At 47.2% G+C, this 21,070-nt stretch overlaps 1 protein-coding gene across 1 annotated transcript in view; it reads left to right on the top strand.

Annotated features, from left to right (window-relative positions):
* Positions 1 to 20,442, top strand: part of GAD1 (glutamate decarboxylase 1) — a 43,275-nt gene extending 22,833 nt beyond the window's left edge. Inside the window, exons 7-17 of the mRNA XM_002712277.6 lie at positions 4,034 to 4,146; positions 5,276 to 5,391; positions 5,476 to 5,555; positions 5,780 to 5,834; positions 7,071 to 7,187; positions 8,204 to 8,268; positions 13,322 to 13,400; positions 14,455 to 14,604; positions 16,698 to 16,805; positions 18,238 to 18,327; positions 19,097 to 20,442. Coding sequence (XP_002712323.1) covers positions 4,034 to 4,146; positions 5,276 to 5,391; positions 5,476 to 5,555; positions 5,780 to 5,834; positions 7,071 to 7,187; positions 8,204 to 8,268; positions 13,322 to 13,400; positions 14,455 to 14,604; positions 16,698 to 16,805; positions 18,238 to 18,327; positions 19,097 to 19,270 — 1,147 coding nt within the window. The 3' untranslated portion in view covers positions 19,271 to 20,442. The remainder of the gene's footprint in view (positions 1 to 4,033; positions 4,147 to 5,275; positions 5,392 to 5,475; positions 5,556 to 5,779; positions 5,835 to 7,070; positions 7,188 to 8,203; positions 8,269 to 13,321; positions 13,401 to 14,454; positions 14,605 to 16,697; positions 16,806 to 18,237; positions 18,328 to 19,096) is intronic.
* The last annotated feature ends 628 nt before the right edge of the window (positions 20,443 to 21,070 follow it).

The raw sequence follows: 21,070 nt of genomic DNA, 5'->3' as shown, positions 1-21,070 counted from the left end.
CCTTCTTTCCAAAACAAGGCCGCCAGGCACAATTGTGCAGGTTGAACAGTGCCCCGGTATGAACAGCAGCAGCCTGCCTTCACACAGCCAGTAACAATACAAAATCTCAGTGGCAAGCTACAGCTCAGTCCTGTGTTAGCAGGTTAAGATCTCAAGCCTTTAGCACTTTACTTTCATAGAAATTACATGGGAGAAGCTTTCTGTAGGCGTCATCAGTCATCCTGTGCTGCTGGGCGGGCTGTTCGAGGGGAGCTACAGGAAGCAGTTCTCCTTTGTCAGAGAAAGGCCCCTGGGATGGGAAGGACTCGGGGGTCTGACTCAGAGATGTGCTAACTGTGAGATCTTCATGCAAATCAGTTTCCCTCGGCCTCAGTTTCTTCATCGGGAAGGTGGGGATAATATCCAGCCTACAGAGTGGTCCTCAGACTGAAGGGTCCCCAGGCCTCAGAGCCTGCTGCATGCTGGTATACCACGTGCACTAGGAGACACGTCTGCTGCTATCAGAGACTCCTTCCTTCACTCTCCTGGTTCTTCTGTTTCACCTCTTGTCATCTCTGGACGGCAGAGGGTCTCACTAGGTTTCCCTCAAGTGTGTAACCTTTTAAGGTGAAGATATGCTACATCCCACATCTGTGATGAGAAGTCTAATACGAGAGACAACACAGAAGAGCCCTTCCTTCTTTCATTAAAGAAGTTCCCAGTTTGACGGTCATCAGGGGTCTTTGTGCCTTTCTGATCCCTAGAGTCATCCTTGAAGTTACTTCATGGTACAGGCTGGCTGTTAGAGCTCTAGCCCTCACCACTGCGTTCCAGAACCAAGGAAGGGAGGAGGAAGTGGAGTAGAGAAGTAAGGGATGTAGGGGGGACAGAGGGGGAACCTAACTCCCTACTGCTAAGGCACTTTCTCAGAAGCCACCCATTTCCCATAGTGCCTCTTTAGCCAGAACTTAGTTCCATGGCCACATCCAAGGAGACCAGAAAATATGGTCTGGGTGAACAGCAACCCTAAATGAAATGTCATGAAGCAAGAGAAACGGATGTGGTTGGAACCAGCAGACGCTTCCACAGCGAACCACAGCTTCTTACAATGCACTTGCTCGAGTTTCACATGAACCCCACTAGGCAGGTGAGCTGAAGCACTGCAGCAGGCCTGACTCCCCTCCCGACTCAGCACGTGGAAAGACTCAGAGCTCCTCTTTTGTGTCACTCCATGAACTTTACCTTCTTAGCGTTTTAAACCCCTACTTCCGGTCCATGTTGTGATGCTTCGACCTAGAGCTCTCGGCAGACTTAATGTCTGGTTCTCTGATTCGGGAGGGTCATCTCGTACTCTGACTTCAGCATCTCACTGGTCTCTTCTGATCAACAGTGGGCCTTCACCCTCTTGACTGTATCCTCTTCCATCTGTCACTGGGGAAAGGGGTGAGTAATCTGGGGTCCAGGTTGCAAGAGGAGAATTTTTATCATTTGAATACAAAATGATGTGCATATTCTCATTGTTTAACCGGAGAGAGGGACCATAGCTTTTCTAGGATTCCCAAAGTGGTCTTAACCTCCATTAAGGTAGGACCCACTGCTCCAGGCTTCAAGGGCTTCTTTAAGGCTTTAGGTGTAGGCAGACCCCAGCACCCTCACCATCGATTGTCAACCATGGCCCAGGATGGGAAGGCAGTGTCAGAGAAAGTGTCAGAAATGGGTAACACCATGTTAGTGCAAAGATCAGACCTGGCTGCGAACCAGCAGCTAGGGCCAGCCTACCAGCTTCCAGGATAGGATGTCAGGACCAAGCTCATGAGTCAGGGTAGGCTTAGCGTTAGCTGCAAGATACTTGGTGCTTCAGGTTCAGGCAGGGACTATCAAACAGCATGCAGCTAAGGCCAAGGAGCAAGTGCTGGATTCATCCTAGTAATCTTCTTACTCAGCTTGGAAATGGTGTCTTATAACATCTTGGACTCCTTGGTACATAGAATGGCACCTTGCAGGAAATCGTCACTCAGTATATTTATTGAGCACACCTGAAAAAAAAGTGTAGGAATCAGGTACCCAGCTCAGATAAGGACCTGTAATACTGGAGATCCAATGGTGTCATGATCAAACTCCCTAGATGCTTCCTCCTGATCCTGGGAGTAGTGGCCGTGTTCCTGGTCCTCAGCTAGGAAGGCTGATTTTGCTCAACTCACGAATCACGAACCTAATTTTATGTAAAGCATGGGCCACCCCTTGGTCTTCAGTACCATTCCATCTCCCTTCCCCATTTGGTTCCTGTGTGGCCATCTAACGCTGACTTGGTTCTCACTCAACTTTCATCCAATCCTTGATACAGTTCTAAAGTTTTGTTGTATGATTCCATATGTTCCTTACCTTCCACAGACAACTGTATTTGGTATTGTGAATTTCTAGCACACACCTGCCACCAGTAGCTCTTCACCGTTCAACATTTTTACCATTCTGACATTTCCAAAAATCACTGGAACTATTGATAACACTTTGTTCAAGAATGGTTAGAAGCACATCATGAGTTTGCATCTCAGCAGCACAGGCTAAACCAGGAATCCTTCTCTTCTTCTTCCTTTATCAGGCCATCAGACATGAGGGAGTGTTGTTGCTACGGTGATGGGGCTCAGAGCAGGACCAAAGCATGATTGTGACCTCCAGAGGTGATGGTAACTGAACACATGTTTCCCAAGGGTCTTCCTCCTAAGTTTCCAGGGGCCTCCCAAAGAAAATGGATGTTGTCTTTTTGGAAACAGAATTATCCTACCAACAGATATCCTGAGGATCCTCCAGGATCTTTTTGTCTTCTTCTACTGCCATATGATTAATGTGACTGCTTTTTTCCCTCCATCATTAAAACTTGGTAGCTTCATTTGTGTCTTATGTGGTTATCTAATCTTTCCAAATAGATTTTCTAAACCATTAACCTAGCAAGAATTCCCATTACTCCTTGACATTGGCGTTCAGCCTACACTCCCTAACCAATGATAACCTCACCAACCAGTTGGCTGTGTCCTTGTAGCATCTCTCTACAGCAGGGATGGCCTGAACCCACCCCGCAGACTAGTGCTGAAGACGGCCAAGCAAATACAAGAAAGGCCAAGATCCTCAGAGCTTAATGAAGATTTTTTTTTTTTTTTCTACTTTACTTTTCTGTGGCTAGATCTGCCTTGAATCCTCTCAGGACATATGTTTGGTATCATGATCCCATTCCAATGACTAGTCCACCAGACTAGGCTGTTGCTTGGGATTGCTTTGCAAAGAGCCTTTTTTTAAAAATCAGTTTATTTGTAGAAAAATGTAAACTGCCAGGATGTCTGATGCCCACAGTTAGCTATGTGTGCCAGTTGACTGTCTTCTTGTTATTTATAATTAGTAATTAGGAAATCATTGCTAATAATTATTCTTGACAGATATTGACTTCAGAGAATTATAGAAACATAGTTGTGATTGGGGATTATCAGTAGAAAAACTATGCTGATAATTATATTGAGATCTTTAAAACCTGGGTCAATATTTCCAATTATCTTCACAGTTAGCTTTCAGATATTTACATTGTTTTGAAAAGATAGACTTTGGCTTGCCTATATAGATTCTACAAGTGTGAAACTGGCAGTCAGTTTTTAAAATATGTTGCAAAGCAATTATATGTAGAACTGAGAAAACATTTTTTAAAATTATCATTTGCACTGTCCTACAATCTTAGTAGTAAAAGGGACGCAGAAAAGTCATTTTCTTTCTTTTGTTTCCTCTGCGTGGATCATACCTACGACATTCCATTCAGATGAGAATCTGGTTGGTCGGTGAAGTATCACAGAGCAGGCACTTCCACCGCCTGCCTCAGTAACCCAGCCTGGTTTCTGACATTTGATGATTGATGACTTAAAGGATTTCCAGGAAATGAATTGTTTTAGTGGTTTTGAGCATCTTTTTTTTTTTTTTTAGAAACCAAGCACAAACACTATATCAATCATTTGTGTTCTCACAATGGAATGGCTGGACTTCCTCATTTTCATCCTTTTTCTCGCCACCTTTCCAGGTTTACCTATGAAATTGCACCAGTGTTTGTCCTCATGGAGCAGATAACACTGAAGAAGATGAGAGAGATAGTTGGCTGGTCGAGTAAAGATGGTGATGGGATATTTTCTCCTGGTAGGTTATCTTCTCTTTGACTCTCCTCAAGGTCTGCAGTATGGAGCCTTGGGAACCCTAAGTACAAAGTGGGGTTGAGGGAGAACAATGACTTTAAAAAATAGTTTTGATCCCATGTCTTCCTGTCTTTGTTAGGATGAAGGCTAACAAGAATGCTGCATTCAATGTGAACTAACAAAGGCTGAGCCTGAATCTGTACAAACTGACAAAAGCTGTGTCTGGTTAATGCTGGACAACTCCATTCTACCAACAGCTGTTTGATTTTGTTGGGGATCAGTGAATCGAGACTATCAATTAATTGCTTGAGTTCAACCAAAATAGCATATCTACTTTGAATCTCAACTTCAAAATAGATACAATAAGAATCTTTAAAATAAATAATTCTTGGAGGGCAAGGGGAGTTATAGAAGGTGTCAGAGACAGTGTAATTGTGTACAGGTGAAGAGAAGAAAGAATTGCAATTATCCAGGCCATTCAAGCAGACCATGTATTTGCATGTTTAATTGTGTAATTAATGTGAAAGTGATGGATCTGTGTTGGCCTGACATAGGTAGATAGTTCCCTTAGTCCTCCCTGTGTCTTTATTCAGTCAACACGAGTTTGTTTTTATTCTCATCAATTTAGAGCTCTCCTAAATGACTCAATAACTGATCCTTGAAGAAAGTTCTCAGGCAGGTGACCCAGTAATGTCATGGTTTCCTTCTGAAAGCTCCATTGCTTTCTCCTTCTCTGTCTCTCTGACTTCAGGAACAGATTCATCTTTGTTTGGCAAATAGATGGAGCAGAAAGTGGAAGCAAGAGGGTTGTAACTCACCTCTTTCTCTCTCTCTGCAGTCACTGCCCCTGCCTCCTCTTTATATTTCTGCCTAGGCTTCAGGTGGGCAGGGCACTGGAGTGTGTGAATCCCTTCCTGCGAAACTGTCCAGCTAGCTTTGGAACAGTGTCACTGTTTGTGTTCCCAGGGCAGAGTCCTGAGGAAAGCCCCTGGCAATAGGAAAGTCAAAGTCAGCAAAACTTGACTTCCTTCCTTCCCCTTTGGGACCTCTCAGCCTTGTCTCCCTCAGCCTTTGTTGTTAGCAACAGTAACAAAACGCCCCCAACACCTCCCAATCTGTCTGCTTGCTGACAGGGGGAGCCATTTCCAACCTGTACAGCATCATGGCTGCCCGCTACAAGTACTTTCCGGAAGTTAAGACAAAGGGCATGGCCGCCGTGCCCAAACTGGTCCTCTTCACCTCAGAACATGTGAGTTGGGGGTGCTTGCTCATGGATTGTGGTATTTTCAATGGGACTGTCTAACTTCTAACCTCGAACCTCTGTTTGTTGTAGAGTCACTATTCCATCAAGAAAGCTGGGGCTGCGCTTGGCTTTGGAACCGACAATGTGATTTTGATAAAGTGCAATGAAAGGTAGGCGAGGGAGAGTGAATATTAGGTTCTTGATATATGAAATGTGTTCATCTGTTAAATTTGTTTTATTGTGCTTAAGGACTGGCTCAGTGCAGTGTGCCAAGCTGCTAATGGTCTGTTGAAAATATCCGATTAAATTACTTTTTTAGCTGCCGCTCAAGTTGTTTCATGTGCAATCTCATTGATTCTTCATTCTAATCTCTCTCCTTTTGCAATTCTTACAGGGGGAAGATAATCCCGGCTGATTTAGAGGCAAAAATTCTTGAATCCAAGCAAAAGGTATATTCTCCATGGAGCATTTAAAGTCCAGCGGATATAAATTTTTTAAAAATTCCCTGCTTTGTGCCCCTAGACAATAAAAGTCCTTGATAACGTAAGAGGGCATTTTATTGTGTTCTAAAATTCTTTTAGCAGATATTTACTTGTTGCTAGCCTGTGAAATGAATTTAAAGCTGTGTCTGTATCCCACCTTCATTGTGCCAAAGGATTAGTTTGGCATTCTTCAATAAATCAACTCCCTGGGCATCATGAAGGGACATAACCGAGCTTTTCAGTTGCTCCTGGTTAGGTATCATCTCCTTTTAACAAATACTATTTTAGCCTAGGATTCTTTTTAGCCAAGTACTTCCATGCCCTGGCAAATGGCCCATGTTACTTGGCAGATCCAGCCTCAACAAACTCCATTAAACAAAAAAATTTCATAGAACAGATATATCCACAAGTCATTGCCAGGTAGCCGGCAGGCCATTTACTAACACATGGTTGTCCTGGTCGCATTCCTGTACCTCCTTCTATATTTGTGGTTAGTTGTTGGGGGTCTCAGCAGAGACATGGATGGACAGAGCAAGGATTCAGATGGAGCTGAGCTTCCAAAACTCCAACACTCATAGGTTTTCCCACAGCTTGTCTTAGCTCTATTACTCCATTTCCTCATTTATGTCTTGATTGTGTCAACATTTCACCATGTTTGCTATTAGTGAGTGTTTCGGCTTTTGTAGTAGGTAGGTCATTTTAAATAACCAAACAGTGCTTCAGTATAGTTATTATATCAGCACCGTTTGAACAACACAGCACCCAAAAAGAAAATGTCCAGCTGAGATTGAAAACCACTGCCCCTCACTCCAGAACCTTATGACTCTGCCCTTCTTTATTTCTTTGCCATAAGAACTTAACGCTATCAGACATACCATATATTTGTACTTGACTTCGCTACTGTCTCTCACTGCCCTTTCCCCCACTACAGCAGAATTCCTCCTCTGTTGTGCTCACTGCTGTATCCCTGACACCTCCCACAGGACCTGGCATGTGCGAATCACTCACAACATATTTGTTGAGTAAATGAACATGTGAGTGCATGGACCAGCGGAGAACACTGCCCGATGGAGCAGCTGATACGCAGCGGCTTTGCCGATCGCCGTTGGAAATAAATGCCCCTGCAGCTCTTCTGTGTCCTGTGGAAATGAGCAAAGGACAAAGGTGACAAAGACTCATGCTCCTGTCTCTCTCCCCTTGCAGGGGTATGTTCCTCTTTATGTCAACGCGACGGCCGGCACGACTGTTTATGGAGCTTTTGACCCGATACAGGAGATTGCAGATCTGTGTGAGAAGTACAACCTCTGGCTGCACGTCGACGTAAGTGCCGTGACTCGCAGGGGGCTCGGTCCCTCCGGGGGTAGGAGCAGCTCTGCTTTGTGACTTGCCTCAGGCTTCTCCCCAGCTGGCCCCTCTTGCCTGCATGCCACAGTGGATCCAGCCCTTCCCTGGCCCTCACGACTGGCACGTGCTGTGGACCTCGGCCGTCCTCTGGGACTCGTCCAGTCCCTTCCTGGCCAGTTGCTGTCCTCTGGGGGTCATCCTAGAGTACAGTCTCCATCACCTTTCCAGGTAGATATTTTTGATCAAATGGTTACAGACTAAAATACAGCTGATTTCAGAGAAATACAGAGATTTCAGAGAAAAAAGATACAAAATGTATTAAAAAGTGCCATCAGTGTGCACACTCAGCGACCTGCCTTTGCTCCAGCCATCTATGACATTTCTCTTTAAAAAATGTGTATCTGCTACCTGTGGGACAAATCAGGCAGTGCATGGAAGGCATTATCAACTAAGAGATTTAATCCTGAGTTTTCCCATCAATGCAAAACGAGTGTTTTCACAGGTGTGATTAGGTGCAATTTTTCTTTCCCTCGGTCCATTCCCTTATGGATTTAAGTTCTTAGAACTGACCAGCGGGGTGATCTGCCCCGGGACAGAGCAAACACGGACTGCTGCTGTGTCACGTGGCATCCCACACTGCTCAGCGAGGGTGCGCGTGAGCTCCTTGCCATCGCAGGAGCTGTTGGGGGAGCTGCCACCCTGGTGGGAGCTGCTGGAATTCTGCTTGAGGGGGAGCCAGGGAGCGGGCCCCAGGGCTTTGCCTGGGTTCCAGGGCCATCCCAGGGGCTCTGTGAGGACCTTGAGGCGCTCCAGGCTCAGACCTGACTGGCCTGCATCCCGATGTTGCCCTGGAGGAAGTTTTGGGGAAGTGTCCCGCAGTGAATCATCACTACCGCTTGCTTGTTGCTTTGAGTTCCGTCTCACGTGGCGTGACCGGCTCGGGAGCCTTACGCATCACCACAGCTCTGTGCCTCTCTTTCTTTTCCTTGCAGGCCGCGTGGGGCGGGGGGCTGCTCATGTCGAGGAAGCACCGCCATAAACTCAGCGGCATCGAAAGGTAGGGGCGAGCGCATGGGGCCTCCTCCTCCATCCGGAGCAGCAAATGCACGGCCCTGGGCTGCCTGCCGCGCCTGCCCGCCCTGCTCCCCAGCATCTCCATTCAGTCTGTGCACGCTTCGTTCAGCTGGCCTTTCTTGAGCACTTTTCATTTGTTCCATTTCCCAGCCAGAGGAGTCCTCAAGGAGCTGGCAATTTTTTCTTTTTAAGATTTATTTAGTTACTTGAAAGAGTTACAGAGAAGGAGAGCCAGAGGCAGAGAGAGAGAGAGAGAGAGAGAGAGGTCTTCCATCTATTGGTTCACTCCCCAAATAGCCACAACTGCCGGGGCTGGGCCAGGCCGAAGCCAGGAGCCAGGAGCTTCTTCCTAGGCACTTTGGCAGGGAGCTGGATCAGAAGTGGAGCAGCCGATACTGGCACCGGTGCCCATATGGGATGCCGGCACTGCAGGTGGAGGTTTAACTTCCTACACCACAGCACTGGCCCTGCAGTAGGCAATTTAGAAGGGAGAAAGTAAGTAAGTGGTTGCAATACCCTGTGGTAAACCTAACAGTCGATGAAACTGCAGGTACCAGGTAGGAGGGAAGGGAGGCCAGGTAGGAGAGCTGGCCAAGGGCTTGGGGAGGGCCCCTGACTCCCGTTCCACTTCCTCCCGCTCTTTGGCCAAGACCTTGCCTCCCTTCACTTCCTATCTTTTCCATGGTCTGAGTTCAGTGGGTGGTCTAAGCAACACAGGAGACTGACCTGACTCCCAGGTATCCACCCATCATGAACTCACGTGCATTCATGCCACGTATGCTCTTCAAAAGGTTCCTGGAAGAAGACTGAAAGCAGAAGTGTGTTAAATTTTGAACTCCATCGTAGTTTTCCTGTAATGCGCCTTTTTATGAGTGTGTGAATTCCAGGAGACGCCTGGCATTTCCTGAGTACCGCTGAGCACCACGCGCCCAGTGGCATGGATATGAATGTTCAGTTGCCTGCCTCTGCCCAACCATCCATGGGACTTTTCTTTTAAAAATGCACATGGGGCCAGTGTTGCAGTATAGTGGGTTAAGCCACTGCCTCTGACACTGACATCCCCTCTGGGTGCTGGTTCGAGTCCTGGCTGCTCCATTTCCCATCCAGTTCCCTGCTAATGGCCTGGGAAAAAGCAGCAGAAGACGGCCCAAGTGCATGTGCACCTGCACCCACATGGGATACCTGGAAGAAGCTCCTGGCTCCTAGCTTCAGCCTGACCTAGGCCCAGCCATTGTGCTCATCTGGGGGCCGAAGTAGCAAATGGAAGATCTCTCTGTATCTCCCTCTCTTTCTGTAACTCTGGCTTTCAAATAAATAATCAAATGAATCTTTAAAAATAAAAACAATGCATGTCTGATGCAGGCAGGAAAAATTAGGCGGCACATGGAAGGGTTTGCTTACATTCCAGTGACCTCAGTGTTCATAAATACAAGTAGGTCTCTAACCTGTCTCGTTGCAAAGAAAACTGAAACAGGCTAGGTAACAGTGAGTACAAAATAAGCTAATATTTAAAATTTTATGCCGGCGCCGTGGCTCAATAGGCTAATCCTCCGCCTTGTGGCGCCAGCACAACAGGTTCTAGTCCTGGTCGGGGCGCCGGATTCTGTCCCGGTTGCCCCTCTTCTAGGCCAGCTCTCTGCTGTGGTCTGGGAGTGCAGTGGAGGATGGCCCAAGTCCTTGGGCCCTGCACCCCATGGGAGACCAGGAGAAGCACCTGGCCCCTGCCTTCTGATCAGCGCAGTGCGCCAGCCACAGTGCGCCGGCTGTGGCGGCCATTGGAGGGTGAACCAATGGCAAAGGAAGACCTTTCTCTCTGTCTATCTCATTGTCCACTCTGCCTGTCAAAAATAAATTAAAAAAATAAAAAATTTAAAAAATTTTATTGATTTATTTGAAAGAATGACAGACACAGAGAGACAGACAGACAAAGAGAAACATCCACTGGTTTACTCCCCAAATGCCTACAACAATCAGGGTTGGGCCAGGCTAAAACCAAGAGCCCAGAGCTCCCTCTGGTCTCCCATGTGGGTGGCCCCAGCCCAAGTACTTGGGCCATCATCTGCTGCCTCTCAGGCATATTAGCAGGAACCTGGATCGGAAGCAGAGACAGGACTAAAACTCAGGTGCTGACAGAGGATGTGGGCATCCCATGCTGCAGCTTACCTCGCTATACCACAAAGCCCACCCCAAGGAATGCTATTTTAGCCTGGGTAGTCAGAGGCCTTTCCAAGGGCTGACATTCAGCAGATGCTAGGCTAAAGGGAGACAGGAAGCAAGGATATGGAGAGGAATGTTCTGGGCCGTGGGAATGGCAAGTGCAAAGGTCTTGAGGCAGGACAGTTCTTGGTGAGATGAGGGCCAGCAGAGAGGCTGGGGACTGGAGCAGCGTGGGAGAGGCGAGAGCAGACGGGTCAGAGGTACAAGCAGCAGGTGTCAGGAAAGCACACGAGTGGCCTCTTGTAGCAGAGCTGGTGCTCCTTTTGCTTTTGCTCACTCTGCTCTCTGAAGTCCGAAAGGCCAGGGACAAAGCGAGTGAGTCTGGCTCCTTGAAGCTTAAATATCCAACCCTATACCTTGGAGGATGATACATGAAGTACAGATGAGCCAGCCTAACTGTAGTTTAGATTTTTCAGGCAATTTTCTTTTCCATCTTTGAGCCTGGGAAAATTTGAATCATTTTGTGCCAGATTTGTTTTCCTTCCTTTTTTATTTTTAAATATTTATCTTATTTATTTGAAAGTTAGAGTTACACACAGGGAGAAGGAAAGGCAGAGAGAGAGGTCTTCCATTTACTGGTTCACTCCTAATGGCCACAATAGCCAGAGCTGTGCCAATCCGAAGCCAGGAGCCAGGATTTTCTTCCAGGTCTCCCATGCAGGTGCAGGGGCCCAAGGACTTGGGCCATCTTCTACTGCTTTCCCAGGCCACAGCAGGGAACTGGATCAGAAGTGGAGCAGCTGGGACTTGAACCAGCGCCCTTATGGGATATCAGCACTGCAGGCGACGATTTTACCCGCTACGCCATAGTGCCAGCCCCGATTTTTTTTCTAACATTTTAAAGCACGTATGTATTTTAAAGGAAACTGAATCCATGACATGTCTTACTGCGTTCCATTTGTAGCAACAAGGAATCATTTGCTTCAAACCTTTAGGGCATTCAGAAAACCATTTAAGACATTTGATGAGATCTAAATATAATTTTTTAATGACTTGGCAAATGATAGCAATGAGAACACTGATCAAGTTCACTACCATTTAAATATGGCTCACCCTGCTGCTTGTTCACCAGATAAGTTAACTTTTCTCAGAACTTTTTCTCATTGTCTTTCATTGTGCACACCAGGAAAAGCACTGCAGGTCCTCATCTCCTCTCCGTGAGGACAGCACACATGTACATTACATCCGTTTCCCTCCACAGGGCCAAGGCAACATGGAGAGGTTACAGATTCATAGCAGGGGCTCAGCTCCAGGGGAGCATCAGCAATCTAATTCCGAGACATTGTTCTGTCAGGAGGTTTCCTTCACAGAGATCAACGCGCAAAGTCCAGCCAGGCCACTGGGAAGGAGTCTGAAACCACTGAAGCAGGCTGCCCAAGTTTTGATCATAATATATGACACTTGATCATAATATATGACACTTAGTTGTTTCTGCAATGTCCTAGCGAGTGTGCTCCTTTACCAATCTAATCATGTCTGACGGAGTGGCGCGGTTGCTAGGAGACCGTGCTTGTAAAACTATCATCGCAGCCCAAACTGGCAGAATCATGCTCACTTAGCATGTAAACAACACTGCGAGGTCGGCGAAGTCCAGAATAGTCCAGCTGATCTTAGCTGTCACTCTTCCTAGTGGCTCCTGAGTAGCTAGGTCAGCACCGCCTTCCAGCCCTTTGTGTAAATTAGAACAGAGAGGCCGGAAGGAGCCGAAGTGTGCCTACAGGGAGTGGTTAGGAGCGCTGGCTCTGCAGCTAGGTTCCTGGGGCTTGAATCTCGGCTCCACCGCTTCCCAGCTCTGTGGCTTTAAGTCATACATGAAGGACCTTCAAAAAGTTCATGGTAAATTTCCATTTTGGGGGGCACCCAATAAACTTACCTTTTCATCCTGTTTTCCTGTGAACTTTTTTTTTTTTTTAAGACAGGCAGAGTTAGACAGAGAGAGAGAGAGACAGGGAGAAAGGTCTTCCTTTTTCCGTTGGTTCACCCCCAAAGTGGCCGCTATGGCCAGTGCACCGCGCTGATCCGAAGCCAGGAGCCAGGTACTTCTCCTGGTCTCCCATGGGTGCAGGGCCCAAGGACTTGGGCCATCCTCCACTGCACTCCCGGGCCGTAGCAGAGAGCTGGACAGGAAGAGGGGCAACCGGGACAGAACCAGTGCCCCAACTGGGACTAGAACCCGGTGTGCCGGCGCCGCAGGCGGAGGATTAGCCTAGTGAGCCGTGGCGCCAGCCATCCTGTAAACTTTTTGAAAGGCCCTCTTGTTTAACCTTTTTGTGCATCTGTTCGTCCATCTAAAGCAGAAGTGATAATAGTGCCTACGTCATGGGGTGGTTGTGAGAATTACGTGTGCTAGGCACCACCCTAAGCATTTTCTGTTAACTCATTTTGCCTTTTATTCAGTGTTGTGAGGTGGACCCTGCCCACTTTCCAAATGAGAAAGCTGAGGCACAAGAGAAGTTATGCAACTCATCCAAGTTGGCAAAAGCCAGAGCCAGGACCCAGACTTGGAGAGTCTGGTCCCAAAGCCTGAGTTCTCACCCATGATGCCACAGTGATATTCTACCACAGCTCTCAGGACCCCAGGACACACGCTCAGTGCCTCGTGGACATTAGCTCTAGTGTTAGCAGTTACTTAGAAGGGACGGTCTGCAATGTCACAGCCTGGCACTGCCTGGCTGTTCTCTGCTTGGCTGGTCAGTTTAGAAGAATGGGCATCGGGAGCATTTATGTGTGAGCCGACACGGGTGGCGTTTTCTTCAAGAGGATGCATGCCTCTCTCAGTTCATACGCCTTTGCCCCAAACTCTCACGTGCTTCTTTCAGAGCCAACTCGGTCACCTGGAACCCTCACAAGATGATGGGCGTGCTGTTGCAGTGCTCGGCCATTCTCGTCCGGGAGAAGGTCTGTACGCTGTCCCCAGACTCGCGGGTGGCCCGCACGTCCTTGAGAGGGCACGAGAAGAGAAAGCCTGGGGTCCTATTGCAGGTCTTGCCGGCTGTCTTAGCAGACTGGCAGCCCGTTGTGAGAGCACCCCGTCCTGCCCTTGTGGCGAGCCTGGCTTCTCTGCATGCTTGCTGCCAGCTGCCCTCACTCCTTGTTCAGTTCCCAGGTGCTGTGAGTGACAGGGACGCTAAGGGAATTATAGGCATGGAGGATCCCTTCGTGTCCGCACAAACAAGGGTGATCACGTGCAGTTGGCTGAGGCGTCCAACGAGTTCTGTCCTCGGTGAGGACAGAAGGTGCTCTCTGGAACATACTTTGCATTCTTATATTTTATGGTCCCAAGAGCTGAAATAAACGAGGTAGAACCAGAACTACAAATAGCAACTTAGGACAGCAAGGAAGGTTAGCCACTAGGTTTTTGTGAATAGGTTCATGCTCTTTTCCCTTCTTTACACACCTAACAATGTGTGTTGCATTGCCCTGCAATGCACTGCTGCTCCAATGATGCTTCTGCATGCTGGGGCATTCCAAAAGTCTCCAGCCAGTGGGAGCCAGGATCTGTACGGGCTCTTTACTTCGCTCACCTGGGAAGTCCCTATTGACCTCCTAGGAGATCCCCCAGAAGTTGGGAGGACAATTCTTCACAACGGGAAACCGTGCCACCCCCTGAGGAGGTTCACATCCCTAACCCTTGCCCATCGGCTGCCACAGCACTTCCCCGTCTTTGAAACAACCCAATTACCCACGCGTAGTTCCAAATGCCACTTAAAGGGACAGTGGGGCCCTGTTGTAGGCATCTGAGACCAAAGATGAGCTTCTAATCTGAGTGACAGAAGAAGGGGCAAAGGTTTATCCAAGGGTGAGTTGAGGACAAGACATCAGAACAAGGGCAAGGTCTGATGAACACATCAGAGGCCAGGTTGCCCGTGACCCCAAATCCCTCCTAGCCGGCCCCACTTCAGGGTTGTGTCACCTGTGGATACAAACGCACCCTTCTTGATTCTCATGATAGGGGATACTCCAAGGATGCAACCAGATGTGTGCAGGATACCTCTTCCAGCCAGACAAGCAGTACGATGTCTCCTACGACACCGGGGACAAGGCGATTCAGTGTGGCCGCCACGTGGACATCTTCAAGTTCTGGCTGATGTGGAAAGCAAAGGTATGAAGCGGGGATTCAGGAAATAGAGCAGAAATGCAATTTTCAGACTGGCTGGCAAAAGAGAGGCGAAGTTGTGTCACAGATAATTCGATCTGGGTGTAATGAATATCTGCATAATGGAGTTAACCCTATTGTTTTTGCTTGCGAAAGAAATAACTTTATCTCCTGTTCCCTCCTGTTCAGTCTCCTGAATTTGAATGATCATAAGGTTTTTTTACAACTTCCTCTTACGATGAAAAATTATGCCAAGATAAAGATTTCCGCAGCAATCCTCAGGGATACTGACATGATTTAGTACAGAGAGAGATGACAGGTAAAATGACTGTGTTACTCTGAATAGAAGTCTGAATCCCTTTAGGAGGCCTCTCATCGTGAGACGTATAAGATAGTTTTAAGTTCTGTTGAAATAATGGCATTCCCATTATCTATATTTTCTTCACCATTTTGGACAGTGCAGACTTTGGATAAATCCTGCTACACTGAAACATGGCTCGCCTGTGTACATCACCCCCTTGGTTTGCATTCTAGCACCTTCGGGAAAAAAAGCTAATAATTGGAATTTTCCCCAAAATTTGAGTGAGGGCCACTGTGTGGGGAGTTTCCTGCTTGGCCAGTGCTGGACTCCATCTGCAAGTCAGCCTCGTGCGTCTGCCCTCCTTGTTAACATAGGCCCGCTCAACAGCCCTGGTTCTGCTGTTGTCATCAGCCATGCTGGTTTTCGAGACTCACGCTCAACCAGTTTGTCAGTAGTTGGAGCTGTTGCAAGCTCCAGGCAAGCCCTGGGCGCCCTGGCAGTGATGATATTGTGCCCTGTGGAAGGTAGCTTGCCTAGAAAGGTGTGGGATAAGTGTGGCCAGCATACACTGCTGGGAAAGATGGCGGGAACTTTCCAAGTGTATATGAAGAACCAGTTATTTGCTCTTTTTTTAAAAAGTCTTTAGTTTTATTTATTTGAAAGGCAGAGAGAGAGACAGAGAAAGAAACAGAGATCTCCCTTCTTTTCACTCTTCAAATGCCTACAGCCTGGAGCTGGGCCAAGCAGAATCCAAAAGCCTGGAACTCAACCACACTGAGCCATCATTGCTGCCTCCCAAGGTCTGCATTGGAAGGGTGCTGGAACAGGACGTGGAGCCAGGGCTCAAACCACGCTCCAGCGTGGGACGTGAGCCTTCCAAGCAGCATCTCCACTGCTGTGCCAAACACCCAACCCCAGCTGCTTGTTCTTTTAACCTCTCCTAGATCAATGCAATAAAGATGAATGGCTAGAGAAATGAAATATACAAAGTACAAGCCGCTTTTTTAAAAAATATTTCATTTATCTATTTGAGAGGTAGAGTTATAGACAGAGAGAGGGAGAGACAGAGAGAGAGATCTTCCATCTGCTGGTTCACTCCCCAAATGGCTGCAACAGCTGGAACTAGGCTGATCTGAAGCCAGGAGCCAGGAGCCTCTTCCAGGTCTCCCACATGGGTGCAGGGGCCCAAGGACTTGGGCCATCTTCTACTGTTTTCCCAGGCCATAGCAGAGAGCTGGATCAGAAGAGGAGCAGCTGGGATGCCAGCACAACAGGCGGTGGCTTTTACCTGCTATGCCGCAGCACCAGCACCAAGCCACAAGCCATTTTTTTTTTTTTTAATTAGATCCAATGGACATAAAATGACTCTGTCAAGTTGCTTCAAACATTTCTTTATTGCTTGATCTCAATTTCTGTACTGATCTCATTGTGGACCAGTTACAGTTTGCAATCTGTGGCCTGAGTCCACAGATGACACTTTGAGTGTTGCTATCCTAAAGCAAACCAACAAAAGAGGCCTCGAGACCAGGCTGTGAATAACCGGCAGGAAGCTACAAGTCCTGTTGAGAATAACTGTCAAGAGACGAGAGTGCTTCAAATGAGAGAGCAGGCCCCCTTCATTCGTTGCAAGCAGAACTGCGGAGGTGCTGTGCGTGTTTACTTAGATGGTTCTTCCTACCCTCTCTAAGAATGCTCTTTGTGTATTTCCCATAGATAAGAACAGCTTAGCCTTCCCAAAGGCCCATCACCGGGACATGCAACCTGTCACTAACAAATGCGACTTTTCTCTTTAAAACAGGGCACTGTGGGATTTGAAAATCAGATTAACAAATGCCTGGAACTGGCTGAGTACCTCTATGCCAAGATTAAAAACAGAGAAGAGTTTGAGATGGTGTTTGATGGCGAGGTAGGTTGTCATCATGGCCCAGGGGCACCATGCTGCCAGAGCAACCGCCGAGGGCAGCTCCTCCAGCCAGGTTGCCCCACAGTGCCGGCAGCTGCTTCCGCATCTTCACCCAGCTGCACCCTTCGTTAATTCCCTCCGTGATCCTGAAATTTTCTTTTGGGAGCACTGAGGTGACTTTTCCCCTTAACCCCTTCTAAAACTGTTACTGTCAGCCAGCGTTTGCAGACAAGAGGTCTCTCCTTGCCTGTCAGGACTGAATTCTTCATCATTCTTGGGTCTGCCTTGTGTTAAACTCCCATGATAAAGTGCTTCTCTTGTCTAAGAAGCTTATATGATGGGGCTACCCTGGCTGCCCAACTCCGCTTCAAGAGTAGGGTTCTACTTTACAGAGACCCCTTGAAAGGATGGCCAGATAAAATCATCGCTGCCCAGAAATCACACCCAGTGAAGTACCAGGGATCTTCCAGAAGTTCACAGGAGCTGCATATGAGGAAAAAACCAGGCACGAGTTCCAAAACTTTTGTACCAAAATGAACTTAACTTTTAATTCCATTTTCCATAATTTTTAATGTACCTCCATATTTATCATATCAGTGTTTACTGAGTGCCTGCTATATGCCAGATCTTATGCCAAGGCCTGGGCCAGATGGCATTGGCCCAAACACTGCCTCTGCAGCTCCCAGTTGAATAAAGAAAGAAGAGGAGCCAGGGTTGAATGAATGAAAAATCCACTCAGAACCCAGTAAATGCTTGGGAACACCATCTGCATTCAGTCCTTATCTATTTATCAAGCAACCTAGTTTTATCGGGGAATAAAACCCCAAGAGTCACAAAATGAGCAAAAAAGAGCCCTGAGCAATTAAAATCAATGCGATAGCGCTCAAACATTTGACCCCTGTGGTCTTACTCTGGTGTTTACACTAGGTCATATATGCTAATACTCGCGGCAGATTGAACACAACAAATTTGATGTCTCAAGGCAGTTAGAGGCAGGCACGGAGGGAGGGAACTGACAAATGATAACATGTACTCAGGAACATTTCTTTATCAACAAAATAAATTGTCTCAAGCACCTTCTCTATGGAGGGGACCACAGTTTGGCAAGATGGGTAAGACCGTGTTTTCAGTGACACAGGTGTAACGAATGGTAACATTTCCGTGTTTAAAGGTGGTGACATTTCCGTGTTTAAAGGTGGCGACGTTAGTTACGTAGAAGATTGGCTGTGGGGCTCTCTTACCAGACCTGATTGGAGAAAGCAGGTCTTGTTTTCCCCAGCGTGGAAGTGACAGGGCCTTTGAGGTAGACCCAACCTCTTTCTTTGATCTGAGTGACGCCATCGAGGCCACATGGGTTTAGGAACAGCTTTCTTTCAAGTGCTCATCATTTTCTTCGTTTTTGTTTGTTTCGCTCGTTTGTGACAAATCTCTACAGCCTGAACACACCAACGTCTGTTTCTGGTATATTCCACCGAGCCTCAGGGGCGTTCCCGACAGCCCTGAGCGGCGGGAGAAACTCCACAGGGTATGTGTGTGTCAGCTCACTCTTTGTCTCCTCTACTCCTGACTGTTCAGGACTCATTTGTTCCAGTGTGCCTTCTGGCGGGGGAGAAAGAAAACATAGCAACTTGAGGTGGGCTTCCAGCAATGGGGTGTTGGATGACATCTTGCCGTATTTTTCTTGGGTCTGCATTGTCCCCTGGCTGTGGTTCAGATACAATAGGATGCCTTAGGTGTGCATTCCACCTGCAAAAGAGGTTCAATGTAGGGCAAGTGAGTCACAGACATATTCCTAGAACACTCTGTGTTAAAGTGTATCTGATAATACCTTTTACAAAGTTCCAATCTCCAGCCATCCATTTCCACATCTAGCTTATTCCGAGTTGGTATGGTGGTGTTGAGTTTATGTAATATTTCATTCATCCAACCATTCAACAATTTGTGAAACACAATCAGTGTGCCAGGCAGTATCCTGGGTCCTGGGTTACACAGGAACCATGGTTCGTGGTGTTCCCTGTGAGAGCGTCTTTGATCTTGTTTTCCTTTTTGACTTTATCATCACTGTTCCATGACTGACTTTCAGAATTCAGCCACATGGTACTTTCTAGGGAAAAGATTGGGTAGATTTAAGTAGTCATTAGATGTTAGCCACTGAAGATAACCTGGATACAAAATATTTCCTTGCCTTTATGTCAGGATAAACACAACTAGTACAAAGCAAGCTGCACTGAATTGTTAAAAAGAGAGGATGTGAATGTCGGTTTTGAGTGTTGTTTTGTGTTTTCCATCACAAGGTGGCTCCCAAAATCAAAGCTCTGATGATGGAGTCGGGCACCACCATGGTTGGCTACCAGCCTCAGGGGGACAAGGCCAACTTCTTCCGGATGGTCATTTCGAACCCAGCTGCTACCCAGTCTGACATCGACTTCCTCATTGAGGAGATAGAAAGACTGGGCCAGGATCTGTAACCACCCTTGGCGGAACACGAGTTCGTGGGAATTCTCGCTTCCTTCTGGCCCTCTAGACCCAACCTCTATGAGTTGCTGACCCGCCCTGTCCAAACCTTCCTTCAGCTTGTTTGTTAGAGTTCGCAGGAATAATGCTCTTTTTAACAAGTTGCACATTAGAAACACAGCACATATGTACAGTTCTATATATATACCTCTCTCTATATATATGAATAGCGAGTGGGGCTTAGTCATAGACCACAGCATGTCGCTGAGGGGCTAACCATGCTGCAAACCAGCTTGCCCATCAACCGCAGACAAGATGTTTTCCAAAAGGCTGTGACCTGGGGGCTCAGGGGGAGTGTTGTTGGTGGGAATGGGGCTCTCTGCCAGTGCTTCTCCCACTGAAGTCACCATGGATGAGAACACACACCACGGGCTGACAAGAGCCACACCCTCCCCGTTAGCGTCCTGCTGGGGGACAACAGTCCTTGTTACAGGTGTACTATTGCCGTTATTTTTAGAGATTATTTTGTGTAGACTGTGTAAATTACTGTTACCTGGGGGGCAGTGGGGAGGGGGAAGGGAAAACTCATGTAATGATTCCAATGACTGTTTAATTGTAGGTCAGTGAAATATTTGCTTATTTATATCCAGAGATTTACCATGTTAAAGAGCATCTTGTATTTTCGTCCCATTTGTAATGTATCTTATTTATATATTAATGAAGTAAGTTCTGAATACTGTTTATGGTATTTCTGTGCTTTTGTGAGCCAAAGAGAAAAGATTAATATTAGCGAGACTTGTATTTATCTTAAGAGTGCCCTTACAACAATGATTTAAACGTAAATGTACTGTGTGTGAAAGAACTCTGATACTGTACATAGAGTAATATATATGGAAATCCTATTCCTTCGTAGCATCTGCTTCTTACCCTCTCTGTCTGGCTGTATGTCTTGGCGTTCTCGATGCTTTTGTAGCAACTGTTGGATAATACCTAGCTCTCCTGTCGTTTTGTAGTGTTCATGACCAATCTCTGTGACTCGCTTAGCTGAAACCTAAGGCAATGTTTCTGAAGATCTCAGATAAATCGGCCAGTCTCACAAAGAAGGGAAATTCACACTGTGCGGTTTAGAGTATGCAAGAAGAATATAAATAAATAAAAATATTCTCCATGGAGAATTTGAACAAAATTTTCTTCCCGTTTGTGTCTCATACAGAGGGTGGTGTTTCCAGCTGGGGTTCCTCGGATCACCCCCGGTCTGTTCCCTTCCCGCTGGGTGACGTGCAGCGCCCCATTGAAGCCGAGGCTGGACGCCCTGTGGTAGTTCCCTGAACCTCTGGTCTATAAAATTGCTACGACTGCAGTCCAGGCCTTGAGAAAGGACAGTGGCCCTGTTTCTTATTTGCCTTATTAGACTCAGCATGTAGGTCCAGTCATTCAGGCTCTCAGCAAACATTCCTTCCTGTGCTGCCTCGGGCACTCAGGTGAGCATGGTGTGTATGACAAAGACCCCTTCTAATGGGACGTCTGTGATATCCGAGTGTCTCCAAGACCACAAGTCACTGTGCAAGCTGCTTCGGCATGTGCATTGGCTCCAGTTCACTTCCTCGGGAGAAACATGTTTTGGTGCTGCTATCATTAGGACTTTCTGTGATGTCCCACTGAACTGTGACAACACTGTCTCGATCATCTGGAATGCAGGGTGTTCCCTATTTAGCAGGTGTAGGGATTAGAGTAGAGTCATTTGTAATGAGCACACTGACTGCGTGTGTAACCGTCGCACTAAACAAGCCAGACTCCACGGGGGTGACCCTGTT

This window comes from Oryctolagus cuniculus, chromosome 3 (genome assembly GCF_051225735.1).
Source record: "Oryctolagus cuniculus isolate XC-2025 breed Fujian yellow rabbit chromosome 3, ASM5122573v1, whole genome shotgun sequence".
In the NCBI taxonomy this organism is placed as follows: domain Eukaryota; kingdom Metazoa; phylum Chordata; class Mammalia; order Lagomorpha; family Leporidae; genus Oryctolagus; species Oryctolagus cuniculus.
This window is presented reverse-complemented; position numbering and strand designations above follow the sequence as displayed.